Below are 22,216 nucleotides of genomic sequence, written 5' to 3'. Positions count from 1 at the left end.
GCCAGAGTTGGCAAAAGATCAGACATTCTTAAGTAGAAGTAAAAATACTATTGTTCCAGTGAAAGTTAAAGTACTGATTCAACTTCATTACTCAGCTAAAGCAAAAAAGTACAGGCTCGAAGCGCTTACAGAGAAAAGCATACAACAGAATGCTGATCGCGGCAGTAACACACACTTGGAGGAGAGGCTCCAGCCGTCCATTCCAGCCCTATCCCTAACATTAACTCTAACCATAACTTTAACCTTAACCCTATCAGGTCTTGTTTTACAAAGCGATTCATGATCAGAATAAAAAACACATTTACACATACCGATGATTTGTCACATAGAATCGTTACCTGTTGGGATGAGAACGTGTTGTTTCCAGAACACCACAAATTGGGGTGTCTGTAGCTCAGGTAGAGCAGGAAACCTACTAATCAGAAAGTTGCTGGTTCAATGCCCCTCTGCTCCAGCCTGCATGCCAAATATCCTTGGGCAAGATGCTAACCCCAAGTTGCTCTCCGATGCATCCATCGGGAGGATGAATGCGTATTAATGTTAGATAGAAAGCACTTACAGAGAAAAAGCATAGAAAAAAGTGAGTGCATGAATGAGGCAAGTTGTAGAGAGTAGAAAGGTTTTATACAAGAACCAGTTCATTTACCGTTATATTTTAGTTTTATTTTCAGTTCTGTACTTTTTACATGTAATATTGATTCATTAGATTGACTACATGTATTAGACCTAACTTGCTGACAGCAAATTTAAACGACCGTAATAATTTATTTTCAGCGTCTGAAATATTTATTTAGTTTGTTTTTTGTTTTCTTTTTGGCTCCTGATATTAGTCAACTACTATTTGTCAATGTTGAACTAATAATGAATCTAAGAACAGCTATTTGTCACGGTTGTCCAGCGTCAACCGTGGGGATGTGAGGAAGGAGGAGCCAGGCACGGAGCTCTGAATGCAAGCAGTGCGTTTATTTACAGTGAATGGAAAATAACAATAAATCCGCAGTGCGTTCCCGACTCCCGTGAAATGTCCTCTTCCCAGTGCTAGTGTTCCTTGTCTCCGCTCCTCAGTGTCTGAGCACCCCGTGCTCGCTGCCCTCTCGTCTCCACGCTTCTCCTGGGGAGATAACAAACAGGCAGCCGTAAGACACATACAATGCGGCAGACTATCCGTACTGACTGGCCGAGAGACTAACGTGAAGTCACGCAATGATCCAGCGTCAGAGAGAGCGCCGCCGCATTCTTAAGTAGCTCCTCCGACAAGGCTTGATCAGCTGTGTGATGGTCTTCAGGTGTGGCCAACCACCTGGCAGGGCCACACCCACCAGGCCTGAAGGTGCCTGTAAACAGGTGCTCTCAGAAACGCCGGCATCCACACACACACACACACACACACACCTGCAAGCAGGGAGAAGGAGGGACAGCACACCAAAAACACACATGTCCATAACTGCTGGGTCGTTTAGACTCCTGAGCTGTGCACGAGGGGTCGACCACCCACTGGAAGGCCGGGCACTAGTTTTCAACCGTAATATACCTGATGTGCTCAGGTAACCTGTAGCGCCATGAAACCTCTGTCACACCAGGGCGCATAAAAAATGATGCTTTAAGAGACTGATGGGATCGGGCAGCAGGGAAAACATCCACAAAATGCTACTTTCAGTTTTTAAGTAGAGTCATTACATGCTTGTTAAAAGCAAACTCTCATATAGTTTTTAATGTGCTTCTTTCATTACAATGACTAGATAAAGAATGTGGCACTGTCTCTATTTAACACTGGCTACCCCAAAATGTTTCCAAACCTTCAACCGTAACTTTCACTGAGAGATTTTTAGATACGGTTATTGAAGCTGTGGGGTTAATTTTTTAAGTAACACGAGACGAGAGGCAGCAGCATACACACAGAGCATCAGTGATAGAAAGCTAGGCTAACATAGGGTAGCTACCTGTTCAAGGAGAAACATGTATAGGCCCATCTCAAGTGCCAGTGAACATCTAAATGATTCAGGGAAGACTTTGGAGAAAGTGCTGTGGGGAGATGAAACGAAATTATGTGGCTTTAACTGACCTTTTGAAATAGGAGTGTGATGCAAAAAATAGCATCCCTGCAGTCAAGCAGAGAGATGGAAACATTATGATGTGGGCTACAGGACGACTTAGTCGGGGTTCCAAGCAGTCAGGAAATGTGACATCGTCAGACTGCAGGCCACGGATTGGCTTGTCAGTCGCGGCACTCAATGAGTCATGAGACGGTGTCTTTCACTAAAATCAAAACTGCAGTTTTTTTAAAACCCTGCAACAAGGCAAATAGCTGCACAACACCGTGGTTTCCAAGTGTGACAAAAAGCCACAGATACATCATCGCTGCGACGTCTTCCTTTGTTGTGGCATTCGTGTTGCTCATAAATGACAACATGGACATCGGGCCGCACTCAGACGAGGACCCGGTGCATCGTCTGTCTCATCTCAGCCAGTTTACTTACAAACTCTTTAAGTTTGAATTTTAAAGCCGACAATGTGCACAGGGCAGTGATATTTCAAATGAAGGTAAACTATTCCAATCTCTGCAGCCCCAATTGTGTATCTCACACACACTAAGTTCTCCTCCTGCCTTCAGCCCAACCGTTGAGCGCGATGACAAATAGAGCCGCAGAATTTTGCTGCTGTGTAATTAAATTGAGACATGGGGTCAAAATTCCCACCTAGATTGAGTGAGATGAAATAGAAATCGGCTCTCCTCTAACTGACTTTATAGAAATAATTACATCAGCTGCATTTATAACTGTTATTAAATAACAGCAGCACACGAGAACTAAAGTGTAATCCCAGCACATTTCGCTTCGCTTGCACTGATTCTTTAGAGATGACGACCGTGGTGGGTAATTAAGGGCAAACAATATACAAGTGGCGTGAAAAATGGAGGCTGCATTACCTTTCCAAAGCTTCCTTTCCCGATGGCCCGCAGTATCTGGAAGTGGTCAAAGTTTACTGTGGAGAAAATGAGAAGCAGTTAGTGAGAACGTGTCAGTTTGAGCTGAGCTATAAAACAGGGAACATGACATGTACAGCACTGTGCAAAAGTCTTGAGCCATCCCTCATTTGCTTCCAGGGATCCGGACTTCCCTGTAATCTTTAACGTGGTATTAAGGAATAGCTCTCCAGGCTTTTTAAAGTGTTTCTGATTTTTAATCCAGGGCTTGTATTTGACCACTTTTTGTCTGTTAAGACCCTTCACACTAATCTCTGAAACATTCAAACATAAACAGACACCTAAGTCACGGAAAGGACCACAAAACTTAACAAAGAACCAATTTTAAATTGTATCTGTACACATTTACTTGCAGCCTATTGCAAAAAAACAAAAGCCCACATCATTTGTTCTCACTTCTTTAGTTGAAGAATGCAGTTAATAACACCGTTAACACAGACTGACCTGGCAAAACACGAAAAAATAAGGGGGTGGTTCAAGACTTTTGATCGGTACTGTATGACAAATGCAAATGTGCACTTCACAATGTATCGCTGCACTTCGGCAGTACTGTGAAGATCAAATGTTTTTTCCTTCCCGATGCATGTGAAAGGTTAAGACTTACATCTCCAAATGTACTGGAACTGATTTGAACCAGAGGACTCAGCCACACTGTTACTATGTACTGCATAAACACGTTTACCGATGAAGGTAAATCAGACGCTGTCCTGACTGTGTGGCTAAATTTTGTGCTGAAAGCATCAAATCAATTGAATATGATTAACTTGCTATGAGAGGTTTTTACTCCAAGTGTGACTTTTTCTGGCTTCATACACCTTTCAGGGTCAAATTCAAGCACTTTGTAAGCACGTTTAATGTCCATTTTCAACATTTTCCAGCACATTACCATAAAAAGGATGCATATTTCACTTCGCATCACCTGAGTAAGACCACGTGAAAGGCCAAATTAATAAGTCTTCTCATCAGATATTGATGCTTCTTTCTTATGTGACACAAAAGACAGGAGGAGACAGATCTTTGCTTGTGTTGTTTTTTAAGTTCATTCATTCAAAACTAACTGTAAGACGCTTAACTACATTGCAGTCTGTGTTATTGTTGTAGACCTAATTATCACCTTTAAAGTGTTTGTGCTAATAACATCATGTAGAGTAAGACAGGCATAGAGAACAGCACTGACTGGGAGAGGCTTTGAACACATGACATACTCAGATCAATTCAACACTTTAGACTTTAAAAATGCACAAGCGTCTTTCAAAAACCCATTTATTTAATCTATCATCATTGATATTATTATGTACAGTTAGAATGTACTGTTCATCTCCCTTAAATAAACAGGCAGCCTTAAAGTGTGAAATAGTCACTTGTCTACTGTCTCAGTGGCTGATAGTGCCCCACAGGCCTCAATGTCAGCTCGAAGCCATTATGTTTCAATTGTTTAATGAGAAACAGATTTTGAATGAAAGCGAGGAAACTTCGCTAGCACAAAAAGTGCCTATTCTTTCTTCCCATATGGTTCAGTCATATTACCGTCATTTCCCCCTAAGCTGTTCCCAAAGACACCAGGTTAATACTTGAAAAGGCTGCAGCGATACACAAAAATATCATCAATATTCTGTTTACTTGGTGACAACGTCGCTTTTAGCCTTCAATCAGAAAGCCTGACGTTGGCTAGTTAAGCATCGGGCTAACGTTTAACGCTTTCACTTGAGGGAAGTAACTCGTATTACTGCTACTGCTGTGTAATCTTGGTTCAATTCACAGCATATTCTACAAGTTACCCTGCAATAACTAACTGTTAGAATAGCGCCACCGTATTGTATCGCACTGAGTGCACTTCAATCCTTTATCCCGCGAGTTTGCTAGCTAGCAAAATAATAATACCAATTTTAAACAAATAACATGTGTAACGTACACACTCGAGAAAATTATTTACTAGTACTTACGCAAACTCCCCCGTTGTGAAAACGTACAAATCCTTCTTGTATTTTTCGTTTTCCAGCAAACACTCATTAAAACGGCCTCCAGGCACATTAGCGCACTCACCCCCGACTGATCAGGGAGGGGGTGGGGGGTCACACACTGAAACAGACTAACGTGCAGAGGTACAGCCCAGGCAGACAAATGTTGCTTTTAGACTTTGCGACTCGTTTTATTTCTCTATCTGATAAGAAAACTATTCAATCAGATAGTTCTTTGTGGTGAATGAAATACGGTTACAGTTTCAAGAAGTTTTAAGCACCAAATCCGAAATCCAAGCACTGCAATATTAAAATCCAATTCAATTTCTTGTTTGCTCCGAAATCTACGACATGACTATATACAGAAAAGCTTGACATGGTATGCAAAAAAAAATTCCGAAGACAATACAAATACAAATACATGAACAAAAAATGTTTTAACTGTCAGTTATGTCATTTTAAAATTTTCCAAAACTAACATTTTCTTTGATTGACTGATATTAAATTGATTAGGGTCAAGTTTAGTGTGAACAATATTACACAAACAAGCACGTGTGTGCGCATGCGCACATATTAGAATCCCTTCGATCGCTTCTCATATGTGCGCATGCGCACATATTAGAATCGCTTCGATCGCTTGTGACGTGATAACTTTGCTTTGATCCTTTCTGACGTCATAACTTTGCTTTGATCCAAAACCTATAAATAGAAGCGCTCACCTGTTACTTTATGCTTAACGGACGTTGACCTGCAGCAACTAAAACCCTTTTGAGAAGCTTTGAGAGCAATTTACGAGAGAAACCAAAACAAGTTCAGTTTTGTTTCTCACCAATTCACAGCGCAAACAGACACATTACACCATGTCAGCCAACCCAGCCTTCGGCTCAGATGAGCTTGGAATATCTAAAGGGACCATTTTGGGAGATCACCACATGGTGGAGGCTTTCCTTGGAGAAGGAAGCTTTGGTGTTGTAACCAGATGTCGCGATACAAAAAACAACAAAACTGTTGCTGTTAAAGTCAACAAGAGCGACCCTGAAATTCTGCTCCAGGCAAAACTGGAAATTTTCATCCTGGAGCAGCTACGACGCTTGGATCCAGACAGGTGCAACATCGTCGAATGGAACGGCTATTTCCTCGATGGAGAGCGCATTTGCCTGAATTTCGAACTCCTCGACCAAAGCCTGTCAGACTACATAGGGGACCGGAATAACCGAGGTCTCCCAATGAGAGAAATCAGGCCAATTTTGCATCAGCTTGCAAATGCTCTATTCCACCTGGGTTCTGTGGGAATAGTGCATGCTGACCTCAAACCTGTCAACATCATGGTTGTGAACCGCAGTGAGTCTCAAGTCAGAGTCAAACTTATAGACTTTGGCATCGCATGTAACACCTCTGCAGTGATTCCTGGTGACTGTGTGGGGACAATTGGTTATTGTGCACCTGAGATTATGCTTGGCACTCCATATGATGAAGCAATTGACATGTGGTCTCTAGGGCTGGTAGCTGTGGAGCTTGCTACAGGGGTGCCTCTCTATCCTGGGGAAGACGATTATGACGTTTTGAAATTCATAATTGAAACCCAGGGTCAGCTACCAGATCATCTCCTAGAGTCTGGCTTGTACACTGACAGCTATTTCATCGAGGATAACCACAAGGAACAGCGCTGGACATTTAAGACCCCAGAACAATTTCAATACGAGACAGATTATCGATCCAAAGAAACTCGATCGATAAAACTTAAGTGTCTCAATGACCTCGAACAACTGCTGAAGGTTAGGCGAGGACCGGAAAATGGCCAAACATTATTTGTAAGGCTAATCAAAGAAATGTTGGCCTTGGATGCAAATCAGCGCATAACACCCTCGGAGGTTCTGAAGCATCCCTTTTTCCACCCTGGCCTCTCAAGGAGAACCCCCTGCACTGACATGAATAGTACAGGGGGAGAACTCCTTGTGCTCTCTCAGCAGCCTTCAAGCTGGAAAAGTCATGGATCGCAAAAATTCAGCTGCAGTTTCCAAAACTCAGTTGAATTTCCTCAAAAAGGAGACATCAACACCTCAGCCAACCCATCTGCCTCTGAAGATGATCTTCAAATAACGGAAGGGACCATTTTAGGAGATCACCACGTGGTAGAGGCTTTCCTTGGAGAAGGAGGCTTTGGTTTGGTAACCAGATGTCGCGATACAAAAAACAACAAAACCGTTGCTATTAAAGTCAACAAGAGCGACCCTGAAATTCTGCTCCAGGCAAAACTGGAAATTTTCATCCTGGAGCAGCTACGACGCTTGGATCCAGACAGGTGCAACATTGTGGAATGGAACGACTATTTCCTCGATGGACAGCGCATTTGCTTGAATTTCGAATTGCTTGACCAAAGCCTGTGGGACTACATTGGGGACCGGAATAACCGAGGTCTCCCAATGAGAGAACTCAGGCCAATTTTGCATCAGCTTGCAAATGCTCTGTTCCACCTGGGTTCTGTGGGAATAGTGCATGCTGACCTCAAACCTGGAAACATCATGGTGCTGAACCACAGTGAGTCTCCCGTCAAAGTCAAACTCATAGACTTTGGCCTCGCATGTCCTGCTTCTGCAGTGATTCCTGGTGACCGTGTGGGGACAATTGGTTATTGTGCACCTGAGGTTATGCTTGGCATTCCATACGACGAAGCAATCGACATGTGGTCTCTGGGGCTGGTAGCTGTGGAGCTTGCTACAGGGGTGCCTCTCTATCCTGGGGAAGACGATTATGATGTTTTAAAATTCATAATTGAAACCCAGGGTCAGCTACCAGATCATCTCCTAGAGTCTGGCTTGTACACTGACTGCTACTTCATCGAGGATAACTACAACAAACAGCGCTGGACATTTAAGACCCAAGAACAATTTCAATACGAGACACATTATCGATCAAAGGAAACTCGATATATAAAACTTAAGTGTCTCGATGACCTCGAAAAACTGCTGAAAGTTAGGCGAGGACCGGAAAATGGCCAAACATTATTTGTAAGGCTAATCAAAGAAATGTTGGCCTTGGATGCAAATCTGCGCATAACACCCTTGGAGGTTCTGAAGCATCCCTTTTTCGACCCTGGCCTCTCAAGGAGAACCCCCTGCACTGACATGAATAGTACAGGGGGACAAAACCTTGTGTTCTCTCAGCAGCAATCATCGTTTGGGTGGCCAGAATTCTAGGGGAGCTAGAAATTCTTGTGGAAAAAAAGCCCAAAACAATAACATCAACAAAAAAAAGCAATGAATGTGGTCTTAAACTTGGGCACAATTTGGCTTGAAATCCATCAACTAATCTCTCAATATTCAAAGCGGAGCAGCAGACAACTTACCATCACATCAGTCCTTCAATCAGACCTACAACAAACGTCTTCAGTCTCTCACCCCAACCGGTCGCAGCAGATGGCCGCCCCGACCTGAGCCTGGTTCTGCCGGAGGTTTCTTCCTGTAAAAAGGGAGTTTTTCCTTCCCACTGTCGCCAAAGTGCTTGCTCATAGGGGGTCATATGATTGTTGGGTTCTCTGTATGTATTATTGTAGGGTCTACCTTACAATAATACATACAGCCTTGAAGTGACTGGTGATGTGATTTGCTGCTGAATGAATTCGGAACTAATTGGAAATCTGGATATTAATTAAATAAACCTGCTTTGAGCATCAATTAATTGTTGTTTGAAATTCTTTATAAATATATAAATATAGTGCCACTCTTCTACTGTTTAAATTGCAACTGTTTAAAACTGACTAATTTATTCATACACTTGAGCATAAACACATGCACAGTAAATGGCCTGTACTTGTACAGCGCTTTACTTAGTCCCCAAGGACCCCAAAGAGCTTTACACTACATTCAGTCATTCACACATTCACACACTGGTGATGGCAGCTACATTGTAGCCACAGCTGCCCTGGGGCGCACTGACAGAGGCGAGGCTGCCGGACACTGGCGCCACCGGGCCCTCTGACCACCACCAGTAGGCAACGGGTGAAGTGTCTTGCCCCGGGACACAACGACCGAGACTGTCGGAGGCGGGGCTCAATCTGGCAACCTTCCAATTACAGGATGAACTGCGAACTCTTGAGCCACGATTGACCTATATACACATATACTTTACAGTACTAGTCAGTGCTTACATACTAGTTCTTTTCCCTACTTTTTCATGCTTACTGGTACAAATGCCTGTTACTAGAGTTAAATGCTATCAATGTATTCTCACAGTTATGGAACTGTACAAATGCATACAAAATAACGCTCACGTAAACATAACTGTGCACTAGTTTGCCCTTATTGCTGCAGTTTGTTTCAAGTTGTTCTCTCTCTCTCTCTCTCTCTCTCACTCACACACACACACACACACACTCACACACACACACACACACACACTCACTATGTAACGTTTCAGCAAAAAAATACCGCCCCTTCCCCCCACAGTGACACCACCACCACTAGTCTGCACAGCTGACATAAGGCAGCATGGATCCATCCTTTCATGCTATTTATGCCAAATTCTGACCCGACCATCTGCATGTCAGAGCAGAAATCAAGACTCATCAGACCAGGCAACATTTATCCAATCTTCTCATGTCAAATTTTGAGAACTGTAGCTTCAATTTCCTGTTCTTAGCTGACCAAAACGCTCTTCTGCATTCTTTGGTTGCAACAAATGGTTGTATGAGCTACGGTTGCCTTCCTATCAGACATTTTTCTCTGACCGTTGACATCAATAAGGCAGTTTTTCCAAGAGAACTGCCTTTCACTGGATATTTTCTCTTTTTTGTCACCGAAAAGGGTGTCTGTGTTACTTCTTGTCTTATATATATTGTCTCTGTTTTCCTCTGTCCTTTGTCAGAGTGTCTGTTCACCTACCCCCCGTGTCTCCATATTCCCAGTGTTCAAGGTTTCCAAGTGTTTTCCCAGTTTAGGTTGTCATGGTTGGTTCTGTTTGCTACTCAGCCAGAATAAACAGCTCGCTCTTTTTAAAAGTAGGCTCCAGAATGGATGATGGCATGTTCGCATGTCTTTATGCAACACTGAGTGTGCTGAACTAAAGGTAGGCCTAGTTTCATTTTCATGGTCATTATTATCAAGACAATGATTACGCCTTATTCTGATTATTTCTCCCTTTTGGAGGTGTAACGTTTACATGAGGGGTGTAGGAACATTTCCCCCTAAATATTTTTAGATACATTTTTGTTGAAGTCACAGTTTTTGTCGTATTGATGATGCAGCTAGAATAAGTGCTTTTAAATAAAAGAATAACCATTCAAAGTGCTCAGTGGTGAAACTGTAACTCTTTCAGAGTTTGACAGCTGGACAAGTGATGCCGTATTTAAAGAAACATGAGATGAGTGCAGCATATTATCTGAACAGAGATCATTCAATGAGCAAGAATAAACACTGAAAGAGAAACACTTCACTGTTGATTATCATATGAAGTCTAATGAAAGCTGTTAATCTGTTAATATCCTGTTAATCTGCAAATACAGAACATGCGACTTTAAAGCATCCAGCAAAGTGATAACTGTCCTCTGCCCACTAAGTAGTGACTCTACAAAAGATTATTTTCAATATCATCTTTATATTATATTTAGTTATTCTCCAGCGCAACAATGTAAGGAGCTCTGTGATTGGTTAGGAAAGGACAGACTGGCCACCTGGATTTTTCTTCACTGCACATTGATCCATAGCTTTGCTCTGTAAAGGCTAACAAAGTGCTTTTGCTTTACAAAGACATTCAGCGTCGGTATTCACTCTTTTAAAATGCCACTGAACACTGGAGTGAAATGGAGCCCTGATCCTCAGAGTTTTATTGTTGCTAACATTTCTTATAGATAGCACAGATAGTGCCCCACTGCAGTAATCACTCATGTCTAGATATTCCTGTCAAAAGGGAGTTTTTCCTCCCCACTGTAACATGGCAAACATAGCAAACGGATAAACCAGCTGAAGCTTCAGACAGCCGTCAGACAGTGAAACACTGCCATCTGCTGGACTCCAATAACAAAGACGCTGCTTTGACGGGTGAGGGAGTTTCAACAAGTCTGCAACGACTCAAGCATCAAACTACAGAACTATTATAGCGGACATGGTGCTCTAATGACTGCTTCATTAACGCAGGTCAGAAAGGATCAAACATATCAATAAATTATAAAACACAAAACGTCTCTTATTGCCCAGGGCTCAGGAAGTGAGTGTGTTCCTTATAGCCTATTAAACCTTAGCAGGTTATTTTGATGTGTTACAGATGAAACAGCTATCCAGTAACATTCAGCTACAAAAATGCTTTTTTATAATTACTTTTTTACAGCTTCGTATTGTAAGATGGTGACAGATGTACCCTTAGGCCCCCTCCTTGATTCAGAGAGGGTCTTTCCCTTTTCACGTAAATGGCCTCCTTGACTCCGCCCTCAAACCAGCGTTCATTGCAGTTATTGTTGACAATCACATTGTATCGTGTAACCATCCAGCTCACATATTCAATGTAAATGATTTGTTGAACTCAAGACATGATGAATGTTCCTGCATTAAAACACATCCAGCCTAGTGTTCTCACTCTCCCTAAATGGATCTGTTACATTAGTGATATGTGGGAGTTGTGTTTCAGTCTTTTCCACATGAGGACATTTACATTTAGTTTTTGCTTTACTGATGAGTGGCTGGTTAACCTGCAGTGGTTGAAGTATGTGTCGGTCATCTGGAAGAGTAGGTGTAGAAGACGTCTTTAATGAATGTAATGCTCTGAAGGTGTCAGTGATTACTGTGAATTCATTATAAAAGTGGATTTCAGTGAATAAAGACAGGCCCTCATGGTGAAGCTCAGGAGTCCATAAAGTGTAACAGGAGAGCTGTGTCATACTTTCAGAGATTTTACATGAGCCAGTCTTTCAAAAATTACATAAATAAATAATTCATTCATTCATCCACAGGAAACACAATGCTCATATCTGAAAGTAAACTCTGATATATATCCCCGACTAGCGTTACTACTAAATAAATGACTAAATATATAAAGACACTCTCCAGAAGAAGAAGTTAAAGGGATTTTATTTATTGTACAAGCAATATCTTCATAAGAATTACAAATTCTGCAGACATATTACCTTCTTACTGAACCTGAATAACTCACACACAGACGTGTCTGCTGCTTATCTTTGTTCAAACATGATGTTTTATCTTCTCTTCAAAACACATTACTCATCTTTCTGGCATCGTGTTACATGAAAACACCTGCATTCTACCTGTGTCATTGTACCACAAAGACAATGATTGCAACACTGTGCTTGCAAAATAGAAGAAATAAGACGACCAGCAAATACATCAAAGATGGTAAAAGTGATTCCATCTTTGTGTCTCCTCCCATTGTTTCCCCAGTCTGTCTAGTTCCCATATTCCCAGGACACCGCTGGACAACAAGTGGGTATTCCAAGACTGAGAGTCAGCCAGAGTTGGCAAAAGATCAGACATTCTTAAGTAGAAGTAAAAATACTATTGTTCCAGTGAAAGTTAAAGTACTGATTCAACTTCATTACTCAGCTAAAGCAAAAAAGTACAGGCTCGAAGCGCTTACAGAGAAAAGCATACAACAGAATGCTGATCGCGGCAGTAACACACACTTGGAGGAGAGGCTCCAGCCGTCCATTCCAGCCCTATCCCTAACATTAACTCTAACCATAACTTTAACCTTAACCCTATCAGGTCTTGTTTTACAAAGCGATTCATGATCAGAATAAAAAACACATTTACACATACCGATGATTTGTCACATAGAATCGTTACCTGTTGGGATGAGAACGTGTTGTTTCCAGAACACCACAAATTGGGGTGTCTGTAGCTCAGGTAGAGCAGGAAACCTACTAATCAGAAAGTTGCTGGTTCAATGCCCCTCTGCTCCAGCCTGCATGCCAAATATCCTTGGGCAAGACGCTAACCCCAAGTTGCTCTCCGATGCATCCATCGGGAGGATGAATGCGTATTAATGTTAGATAGAAAGCACTTACAGAGAAAAAGCATAGAAAAAAGTGAGTGCATGAATGAGGCAAGTTGTAGAGAGTAGAAAGGTTTTATACAAGAACCAGTTCATTTACCGTTATATTTTAGTTTCATTTTCAGTTCTGTACTTTTTACATGTAATATTGATTCATTAGATTGACTACATGTATTAGACCTAACTTGCTGACAGCAAATTTAAACGACCGTAATAATTTATTTTCAGCGTCTGAAATATTTATTTAGTTTGTTTTTTGTTTTCTTTTTGGCTCCTGATATTAGTCAACTACTATTTGTCAATGTTGAACTAATAATGAATCTAAGAACAGCTATTTGTCACGGTTGTCCAGCGTCAACCGTGGGGATGTGAGGAAGGAGGAGCCAGGCACGGAGCTCTGAATGCAAGCAGTGCGTTTATTTACAGTGAATGGAAAATAACAATAAATCCGCAGTGCGTTCCCGACTCCCGTGAAATGTCCTCTTCCCAGTGCTAGTGTTCCTTGTCTCCGCTCCTCAGTGTCTGAGCACCCCGTGCTCGCTGCCCTCTCGTCTCCACGCTTCTCCTGGGGAGATAACAAACAGGCAGCCGTAAGACACATACAATGCGGCAGACTATCCGTACTGACTGGCCGAGAGACTAACGTGAAGTCACGCAATGATCCAGCGTCAGAGAGAGCGCCACCGCATTCTTAAGTAGCTCCTCCGACAAGGCTTGATCAGCTGTGTGATGGTCTTCAGGTGTGGCCAACCACCTGGCAGGGCCACACCCACCAGGCCTGAAGGTGCCTGTAAACAGGTGCTCTCAGAAACTCCGGCATCCACACACACACACACACACACACACACACACACACACACACACACACACACACACACACACCTGCAAGCAGGGAGAAGGAGGGACAGCACACCAAAAACACACATGTCCATAACTGCTGGGTCGTTTAGACTCCTGAGCTGTGCACGAGGGGTCGACCACCCACTGGAAGGCCGGGCACTAGTTTTCAACCGTAATATACCTGATGTGCTCAGGTAACCTGTAGCGCCATGAAACCTCTGTCACACCAGGGCGCATAAAAAATGATGCTTTAAGAGACTGATGGGATCGGGCAGCAGGGAAAACATCCACAAAATGCTACTTTCAGTTTTTAAGTAGAGTCATTACATGCTTGTTAAAAGCAAACTCTCATATAGTTTTTAATGTGCTTCTTTCATTACAATGACTAGATAAAGAATGTGGCACTGTCTCTATTTAACACTGGCTACCCCAAAATGTTTCCAAACCTTCAACCGTAACTTTCACTGAGAGATTTTTAGATACGGTTATTGAAGCTGTGGGGTTAATTTTTTAAGTAACACGAGACGAGAGGCAGCAGCATACACACAGAGCATCAGTGATAGAAAGCTAGGCTAACATAGGGTAGCTACCTGTTCAAGGAGAAACATGTATAGGCCCATCTCAAGTGCCAGTGAACATCTAAATGATTCAGGGAAGACTTTGGAGAAAGTGCTGTGGGGAGATGAAACGAAATTATGTGGCTTTAACTGACCTTTTGAAATAGGAGTGTGATGCAAAAAATAGCATCCCTGCAGTCAAGCAGAGAGATGGAAACATTATGATGTGAGCTACAGGACGACTTAGTCGGGGTTCCAAGCAGTCAGGAAATGTGACATCGTCAGACTGCAGGCCACGGATTGGCTTGTCAGTCGCGGCACTCAATGAGTCATGAGACGGTGTCTTTCACTAAAATCAAAACTGCAGTTTTTTTAAAACCCTGCAACAAGGCAAATAGCTGCACAACACCGTGGTTTCCAAGTGTGACAAAAAGCCACAGATACATCATCGCTGCGACGTCTTCCTTTGTTGTGGCATTCGTGTTGCTCATAAATGACAACATGGACATCGGGCCGCACTCAGACGAGGACCCGGTGCATCGTCTGTCTCATCTCAGCCAGTTTACTTACAAACTCTTTAAGTTTGAATTTTAAAGCCAACAATGTGCACAGGGCAGTGATATTTCAAATGAAGGTAAACTATTCCAATCTCTGCAGCCCCAATTGTGTATCACACACACACTAAGTTCTCCTCCTGCCTTCAGCCCAACCGTTGAGCGCGATGACAAATAGAGCCGCAGAATTTTGCTGCTGTGTAATTAAATTGAGACGTGGGGTCAAAATTCCCACCTAGATTGAGTGAGATGAAATAGAAATCGGCTCTCCTCTAACTGACTTTATAGAAATAATTACATCAGCTGCATTTATAACTGTTATTAAATAACAGCAGCACACGAGAACTAAAGTGTAATCCCAGCACATTTCGCTTCGCTTGCACTGATTCTTTAGAGATGACGACCGTGGTGGGTAATTAAGGGCAAACAATATACAAGTGGCGTGAAAAATGGAGGCTGCATTACCTTTCCAAAGCTTCCTTTCCCGATGGCCCGCAGTATCTGGAAGTGGTCAAAGTTTACTGTGGAGAAAATGAGAAGCAGTTAGTGAGAACGTGTCAGTTTGAGCTGAGCTATAAAACAGGGAACATGACATGTACAGCACTGTGCAAAAGTCTTGAGCCATCCCTCATTTGCTTCCAGGGATCCGGACTTCCCTGTAATCTTTAACGTGGTATTAAGGAATAGCTCTCCAGGCTTTTTAAAGTGTTTCTGATTTTTAATCCAGGGCTTGTATTTGACCACTTTTTGTCTGTTAAGACCCTTCACACTAATCTCTGAAACATTCAAACATAAACAGACACCTAAGTCACGGAAAGGACCACAAAACTTAACAAAGAACCAATTTTAAATTGTATCTGTACACATTTACTTGCAGCCTATTGCAAAAAAACAAAACCCCACATCATTTGTTCTCACTTCTTTAGTTGAAGAATGCAGTTAATAACACCGTTAACACAGACTGACCTGGCAAAACACGAAAAAATAAGGGGGTGGTTCAAGACTTTTGCTCGGTACTGTATGAGAAATGCAAATGTGCACTTCACAATGTATCGCTGCACTTCGGCAGTACTGTGAAGATTAAATGTTTTTTCCTTCCCGATGCATGTGAAAGGTTAAGACTTACATCTCCAAATGTACTGGAACTGATTTGAACCAGAGGACTCAGCCACACTGTTACTATGTACTGCATAAACACGTTTACCGATGAAGGTAAATCAGACGCTGTCCTGACTGTGTGGCTAAATTTTGTGCTGAAAGCATCAAATCAATTGAATATGATTAACTTGCTATGAGAGGTTTTTACTCCAAGTGTGACTTTTTCTGGCTTCATACACCTTTCAGGGTCAAATTCAAGCACTTTGTAAGCACGTTTAATGTCCATTTTCAACATTTTCCAGCACATTACCATAAAAAGGATGCATATTTCACTTCGCATCACCTGAGTAAGACCACGTGAAAGGCCAAATTAATAAGTCTTCTCATCAGATATTGATGCTTCTTTCTTATGTGACACAAAAAACAGGAGGAGACAGATCTTTGCTTGTGTTGTTTTTTAAGTTCATTCATTCAAAACTAACTGTAAGACGCTTAACTACATTGCAGTCTGTATTATTGTTGTAGACCTAATTATCACCTTTAAAGTGTTTGTGCTAATAACATCATGTAGAGTAAGACAGGCATAGAGAACAGCACTGACTGGGAGAGGCTTTGAACACATGACATACTCAGATCAATTCAACACTTTAGACTTTAAAAATGCACAAGCGTCTTTCAAAAACCCATTTATTTAATCTATCATCATTGATATTATTATGTACAGTTAGAATGTACTGTTCATCTCCCTTAAATAAACAGGCAGCCTTAAAGTGTGAAATAGTCACTTGTCTACTGTCTCAGTGGCTGATAGTGCCCCACAGGCCTCAATGTCAGCTCGAAGCCATTATGTTTCAATTGTTTAATGATAAACAGATTTTGAATGAAAGCGAGGAAACTTCGCTAGCACAAAAAGTGCCTATTCTTTCTTCCCATATGGTTCAGTCATATTACCGTCATTTCCCCCTAAGCTGTTCCCAAAGACACCAGGTTAATACTTGAAAAGGCTGCAGCGATACACAAAAATATCATCAATATTCTGTTTACTTGGTGACAACGTCGCTTTTAGCCTTCAATCAGAAAGCCTGACGTTGGCTAGTTAAGCATCGGGCTAACGTTTAACGCTTTCACTTGAGGGAAGTAACTCGTATTACTGCTACTGCTGTGTAATCTTGGTTCAATTCACAGCATATTCTACAAGTTACCCTGCAATAACTAACTGTTAGAATAGCGCCACCGTATTGTATCGCACTGAGTGCACTTCAATCCTTTATCCCGCGAGTTTGCTAGCTAGCAAAATAATAATACCAATTTTAAACAAATAACATGTGTAACGTACACACTCGAGAAAATTATTTACTAGTACTTACGCAAACTCCCCCGTTGTGAAAACGTACAAATCCTTCTTGTATTTTTCGTTTTCCAGCAAACACTCATTAAAACGGCCTCCAGGCACATTAGCGCACTCACCCCCGACTGATCAGGGAGGGGGTGGGGGGTCACACACTGAAACAGACTAACGTGCAGAGGTACAGCCCAGGCAGACAAATGTTGCTTTTAGACTTTGCGACTCGTTTTATTTCTCTATCTGATAAGAAAACTATTCAATCAGATAGTTCTTTGTGGTGAATGAAATACGGTTACAGTTTCAAGAAGTTTTAAGCACCAAATCCGAAATCCAAGCACTGCAATATTAAAATCCAATTCAATTTCTTGTTTGCTCCGAAATCTACGACATGACTATATACAGAAAAGCTTGACATGGTATGCAAAAAAAAATTCCGAAGACAATACAAATACAAATACATGAACAAAAAATGTTTTAACTGTCAGTTATGTCATTTTAAAATTTTCCAAAACTAACATTTTCTTTGATTGACTGATATTAAATGGATTAGGGTCAAGTTTAGTGTGAACAATATTACACAAACAAGCACGTGTGTGCGCATGCGCACATATTAGAATCCCTTCGATCGCTTCTCATATGTGCGCATGCACACATATTAGAATCGCTTCGATCGCTTCTCATATGTGCGCATGCGCACATATTAGAATCGCTTCGATCGCTTGTGACGTGATAACTTTGCTTTGATCCTTTCTGACGTCATAACTTTGCTTTGATCCAAAACCTATAAATAGAAGCGCTCACCTGTTACTTTATGCTTAACGGACGTTGACCTGCAGCAACTAAAACCCTTTTGAGAAGCTTTGAGAGCAATTTACGAGAGAAACCAAAACAAGTTCAGTTTTGTTTCTCACCAATTCACAGCGCAAACAGACACATTACACCATGTCAGCCAACCCAGCCTTCGGCTCAGATGAGCTTGGAATATCTAAAGGGACCATTTTGGGAGATCACCACATGGTGGAGGCTTTCCTTGGAGAAGGAAGCTTTGGTGTTGTAACCAGATGTCGCGATACAAAAAACAACAAAACTGTTGCTGTTAAAGTCAACAAGAGCGACCCTGAAATTCTGCTCCAGGCAAAACTGGAAATTTTCATCCTGGAGCAGCTACGACGCTTGGATCCAGACAGGTGCAACATCGTCGAATGGAACGGCTATTTCCTCGATGGAGAGCGCATTTGCCTGAATTTTGAACTCCTCGACCAAAGCCTGTCAGACTACATAGGGGACCGGAATAACCGAGGTCTCCCAATGAGAGAAATCAGGCCAATTTTGAATCAGCTCGCAAATGCTCTATTCCACCTGGGTTCTGTGGGAATAGTGCATGCTGACCTCAAACCTGTCAACATCATGGTTGTGAACCGCAGTGAGTCTCAAGTCAGAGTCAAACTTATAGACTTTGGCATCGCATGTAACACCTCTGCAGTGATTCCTGGTGACTGTGTGGGGACAATTGGTTATTGTGCACCTGAGATTATGCTTGGCACTCCATATGATGAAGCAATTGACATGTGGTCTCTAGGGCTGGTAGCTGTGGAGCTTGCTACAGGGGTGCCTCTCTATCCTGGGGAAGACGATTATGACGTTTTGAAATTCATAATTGAAACCCAGGGTCAGCTACCAGATCATCTCCTAGAGTCTGGCTTGTACACTGACAGCTATTTCATCGAGGATAACCACAAGGAACAGCGCTGGACATTTAAGACCCCAGAACAATTTCAATACGAGACAGATTATCGATCCAAGGAAACTCGATCGATAAAACTTAAGTGTCTCGATGACCTCGAACAACTGCTGAAAGTTAGGCGAGGACTGGAAAATGGCCAAACATTATTTGTAAGGCTAATCAAAGAAATGTTGGCCTTGGATGCAAATCAGCGCATAACACCCTCGGAGGTTCTGAAGCATCCCTTTTTCCACCCTGGCCTCTCAAGGAGAACCCCCTGCACTGACATGAATAGTACAGGGGGAGAACTCCTTGTGCTCTCTCAGCAGCCTTCAAGCTGGAAAAGTCATGGATCGCAAAAATTCAGCTGCAGTTTCCAAAACTCAGTTGAATTTCCTCAAAAAGGAGACATCAACACCTCAGCCAACCCATCTGCCTCTGAAGATGATCTTCAAATAACGGAAGGGACCATTTTAGGAGATCACCACGTGGTAGAGGCTTTCCTTGGAGAAGGAGGCTTTGGTTTGGTAACCAGATGTCGCGATACAAAAAACAACAAAACCGTTGCTATTAAAGTCAACAAGAGCGACCCTGAAATTCTGCTCCAGGCAAAACTGGAAATTTTCATCCTGGAGCAGCTACGACGCTTGGATCCAGACAGGTGCAACATTGTGGAATGGAACGACTATTTCCTCGATGGACAGCGCATTTGCTTGAATTTCGAATTGCTTGACCAAAGCCTGTGGGACTACATTGGGGACCGGAATAACCGAGGTCTCCCAATGAGAGAACTCAGGCCAATTTTGCATCAGCTTGCAAATGCTCTGTTCCACCTGGGTTCTGTGGGAATAGTGCATGCTGACCTCAAACCTGGAAACATCATGGTGCTGAACCACAGTGAGTCTCCCGTCAAAGTCAAACTCATAGACTTTGGCCTCGCATGTCCTGCTTCTGCAATGATTCCTGGTGACCGTGTGGGGACAATTGGTTATTGTGCACCTGAGGTTATGCTTGGCATTCCATACGACGAAGCAATCGACATGTGGTCTCTGGGGCTGGTAGCTGTGGAGCTTGCTACAGGGGTGCCTCTCTATCCTGGGGAAGACGATTATGATGTTTTAAAATTCATAATTGAAACCCAGGGTCAGCTACCAGATCATCTCCTAGAGTCTGGCTTGTACACTGACTGCTACTTCATCGAGGATAACTACAACAAACAGCGCTGGACATTTAAGACCCAAGAACAATTTCAATACGAGACACATTATCGATCAAAGGAAACTCGATATATAAAACTTAAGTGTCTCGATGACCTCGAAAAACTGCTGAAAGTTAGGCGAGGACCGGAAAATGGCCAAACATTATTTGTAAGGCTAATCAAAGAAATGTTGGCCTTGGATGCAAATCTGCGCATAACACCCTCGGAGGTTCTGAAGCATCCCTTTTTCCACCCTGGCCTCTCAAGGAGAACCCCCTGCACTGACATGAATAGTACAGGGGGACAAAACCTTGTGTTCTCTCAGCAGCAATCATCGTTTGGGTGGCCAGAATTCTAGGGGAGCTAGAAATTCTTGTGGAAAAAAAGCCCAAAACAATAACATCAACAAAAAAAAGCAATGAATGTGGTCTTAAACTTGGGCACAATTTGGCTTGAAATCCATCAACTAATCTCTCAATATTCAAAGCGGAGCAGCAGACAACTTACCATCACATCAGTCCTTCAATCAGACCTACAACAAACGTCTTCAGTCTCTCACCCCAACCGGTCGCAGCAGATGGCCGCCCCGACCTGAGCCTGGTTCTGCCGGAGGTTTCTTCCTGTAAAAAGGGAGTTTTTCCTTCCCACTGTCGCCAAAGTGCTTGCTCATAGGGGGTCATATGATTGTTGGGTTCTCTGTATGTATTATTGTAGGGTCTACCTTACAATAATACATACAGCCTTGAAGTGACTGGTGATGTAATTTGCTGCTGAATCAATTCGGAACTAATTGGAAATCTGGATATTAATTAAATAAACCTGCTTTGAGCATCAATTAATTGTTGTTTGAAATTCTTTATAAATATATAAATATAGTGCCACTCTTCTACTGTTTAAATTGCAACTGTTTAAAACTGACTAATTTATTCATACACTTGAGCATAAACACATGCACAGTAAATGGCCTGTACTTGTACAGCGCTTTACTTAGTCCCCAAGGACCCCAAAGAGCTTTACACTACATTCAGTCATTCACACATTCACACACTGGTGATGGCAGCTACATTGTAGCCACAGCTGCCCTGGGGCGCACTGACAGAGGCGAGGCTGCCGGACACTGGCGCCACCGGGCCCTCTGACCACCACCAGTAGGCAACGGGTGAAGTGTCTTGCCCCGGGACACAACGACCGAGACTGTCGGAGGCGGGGCTCAATCTGGCAACCTTCCAATTACAGGATGAACTGCGAACTCTTGAGCCACGATTGCCCTATATACACATATACTTTACAGTACTAGTCAGTGCTTACATACTAGTTCTTTTCCCTACTTTTTCATGCTTACTGGTACAAATGCCTGTTACTAGAGTTAAATGCTATCAATGTATTCTCACAGTTATGGAACTGTACAAATGCATACAAAATAACGCTCACGTAAACATAACTGTGCACTAGTTTGCCCTTATTGCTGCAGTTTGTTTCAAGTTGTTCTCTCTCTCTCTCTCTCTCTCTCTCTCACTCACACACACACACACACACACACACACACACACACACACACACACTCACTATGTAACGTTTCAGCAAAAAAATACCGCCCCTTCCCCCCACAGTGACACCACCACCACTAGTCTGCACAGCTGACATAAGGCAGCATGGATCCATCCTTTCATGCTATTTATGCCAAATTCTGACCCGACCATCTGCATGTCAGAGCAGAAATCAAGACTCATCAGACCAGGCAACATTTATCCAATCTTCTCATGTCAAATTTTGAGAACTGTAGCTTCAATTTCCTGTTCTTAGCTGACCAAAACGCTCTTCTGCATTCTTTGGTTGCAACAAATGGTTGTATGAGCTACGGTTGCCTTCCTATCAGACATTTTTCTCTGACCGTTGACATCAATAAGGCAGTTTTTCCAAGAGAACTGCCTTTCACTGGATATTTTCTCTTTTTTGTCACCG

At 42.4% G+C, this 22,216-nt stretch overlaps 1 protein-coding gene and 2 long non-coding RNA genes across 3 annotated transcripts; 1 reads left to right on the top strand and 2 right to left on the bottom strand.

The window, feature by feature from the left end:
• Window positions 1-942: 942 nt before the first annotated feature.
• LOC147300752 (uncharacterized) lies at window positions 943-5,489 on the bottom strand. The gene is made up of 2 exons (XR_015127507.1): window positions 4,927-5,489; window positions 943-2,982 (listed from the first exon to the last, which is right to left on the bottom strand). It is a non-coding gene; the product is annotated as an uncharacterized LOC147300752 (long non-coding RNA).
• Window positions 5,490-5,511: 22 nt separating this feature from the next.
• Window positions 5,512-21,089, top strand: LOC147300750 (uncharacterized). Its single transcript, XM_086284817.1, has 3 exons — window positions 5,512-8,122; window positions 13,430-13,529; window positions 18,201-21,089. Exons 1-3 carry the CDS (start codon window positions 5,802-5,804, stop codon window positions 20,610-20,612), a joined length of 4,833 nt encoding a protein of 1,610 aa, XP_086140943.1. The 5' UTR covers window positions 5,512-5,801; the 3' UTR covers window positions 20,613-21,089.
• On the bottom strand, window positions 13,336-17,824 carry LOC147300751 (uncharacterized). Its single transcript, XR_015127506.1, has 2 exons — window positions 17,356-17,824; window positions 13,336-15,411 (listed from the first exon to the last, which is right to left on the bottom strand). It is a non-coding gene; the product is annotated as an uncharacterized LOC147300751 (long non-coding RNA).
• Window positions 21,090-22,216: the final 1,127 nt, after the last annotated feature.

This window comes from Aulonocara sp. 'chitande type north' Nkhata Bay, unplaced genomic scaffold, assembly GCF_057382095.1.
Source record: "Aulonocara sp. 'chitande type north' Nkhata Bay isolate Kocher_YH1m ecotype deep benthic unplaced genomic scaffold, A_spYH_male_GT1.1 unmapped_scaffold_2, whole genome shotgun sequence".
Classification (NCBI taxonomy): domain Eukaryota; kingdom Metazoa; phylum Chordata; class Actinopteri; order Cichliformes; family Cichlidae; genus Aulonocara; species Aulonocara sp. 'chitande type north' Nkhata Bay.
The sequence above is the reverse complement of the archived record's forward strand: the minus strand, read 5'-3'. Positions and strand labels throughout refer to the sequence as shown.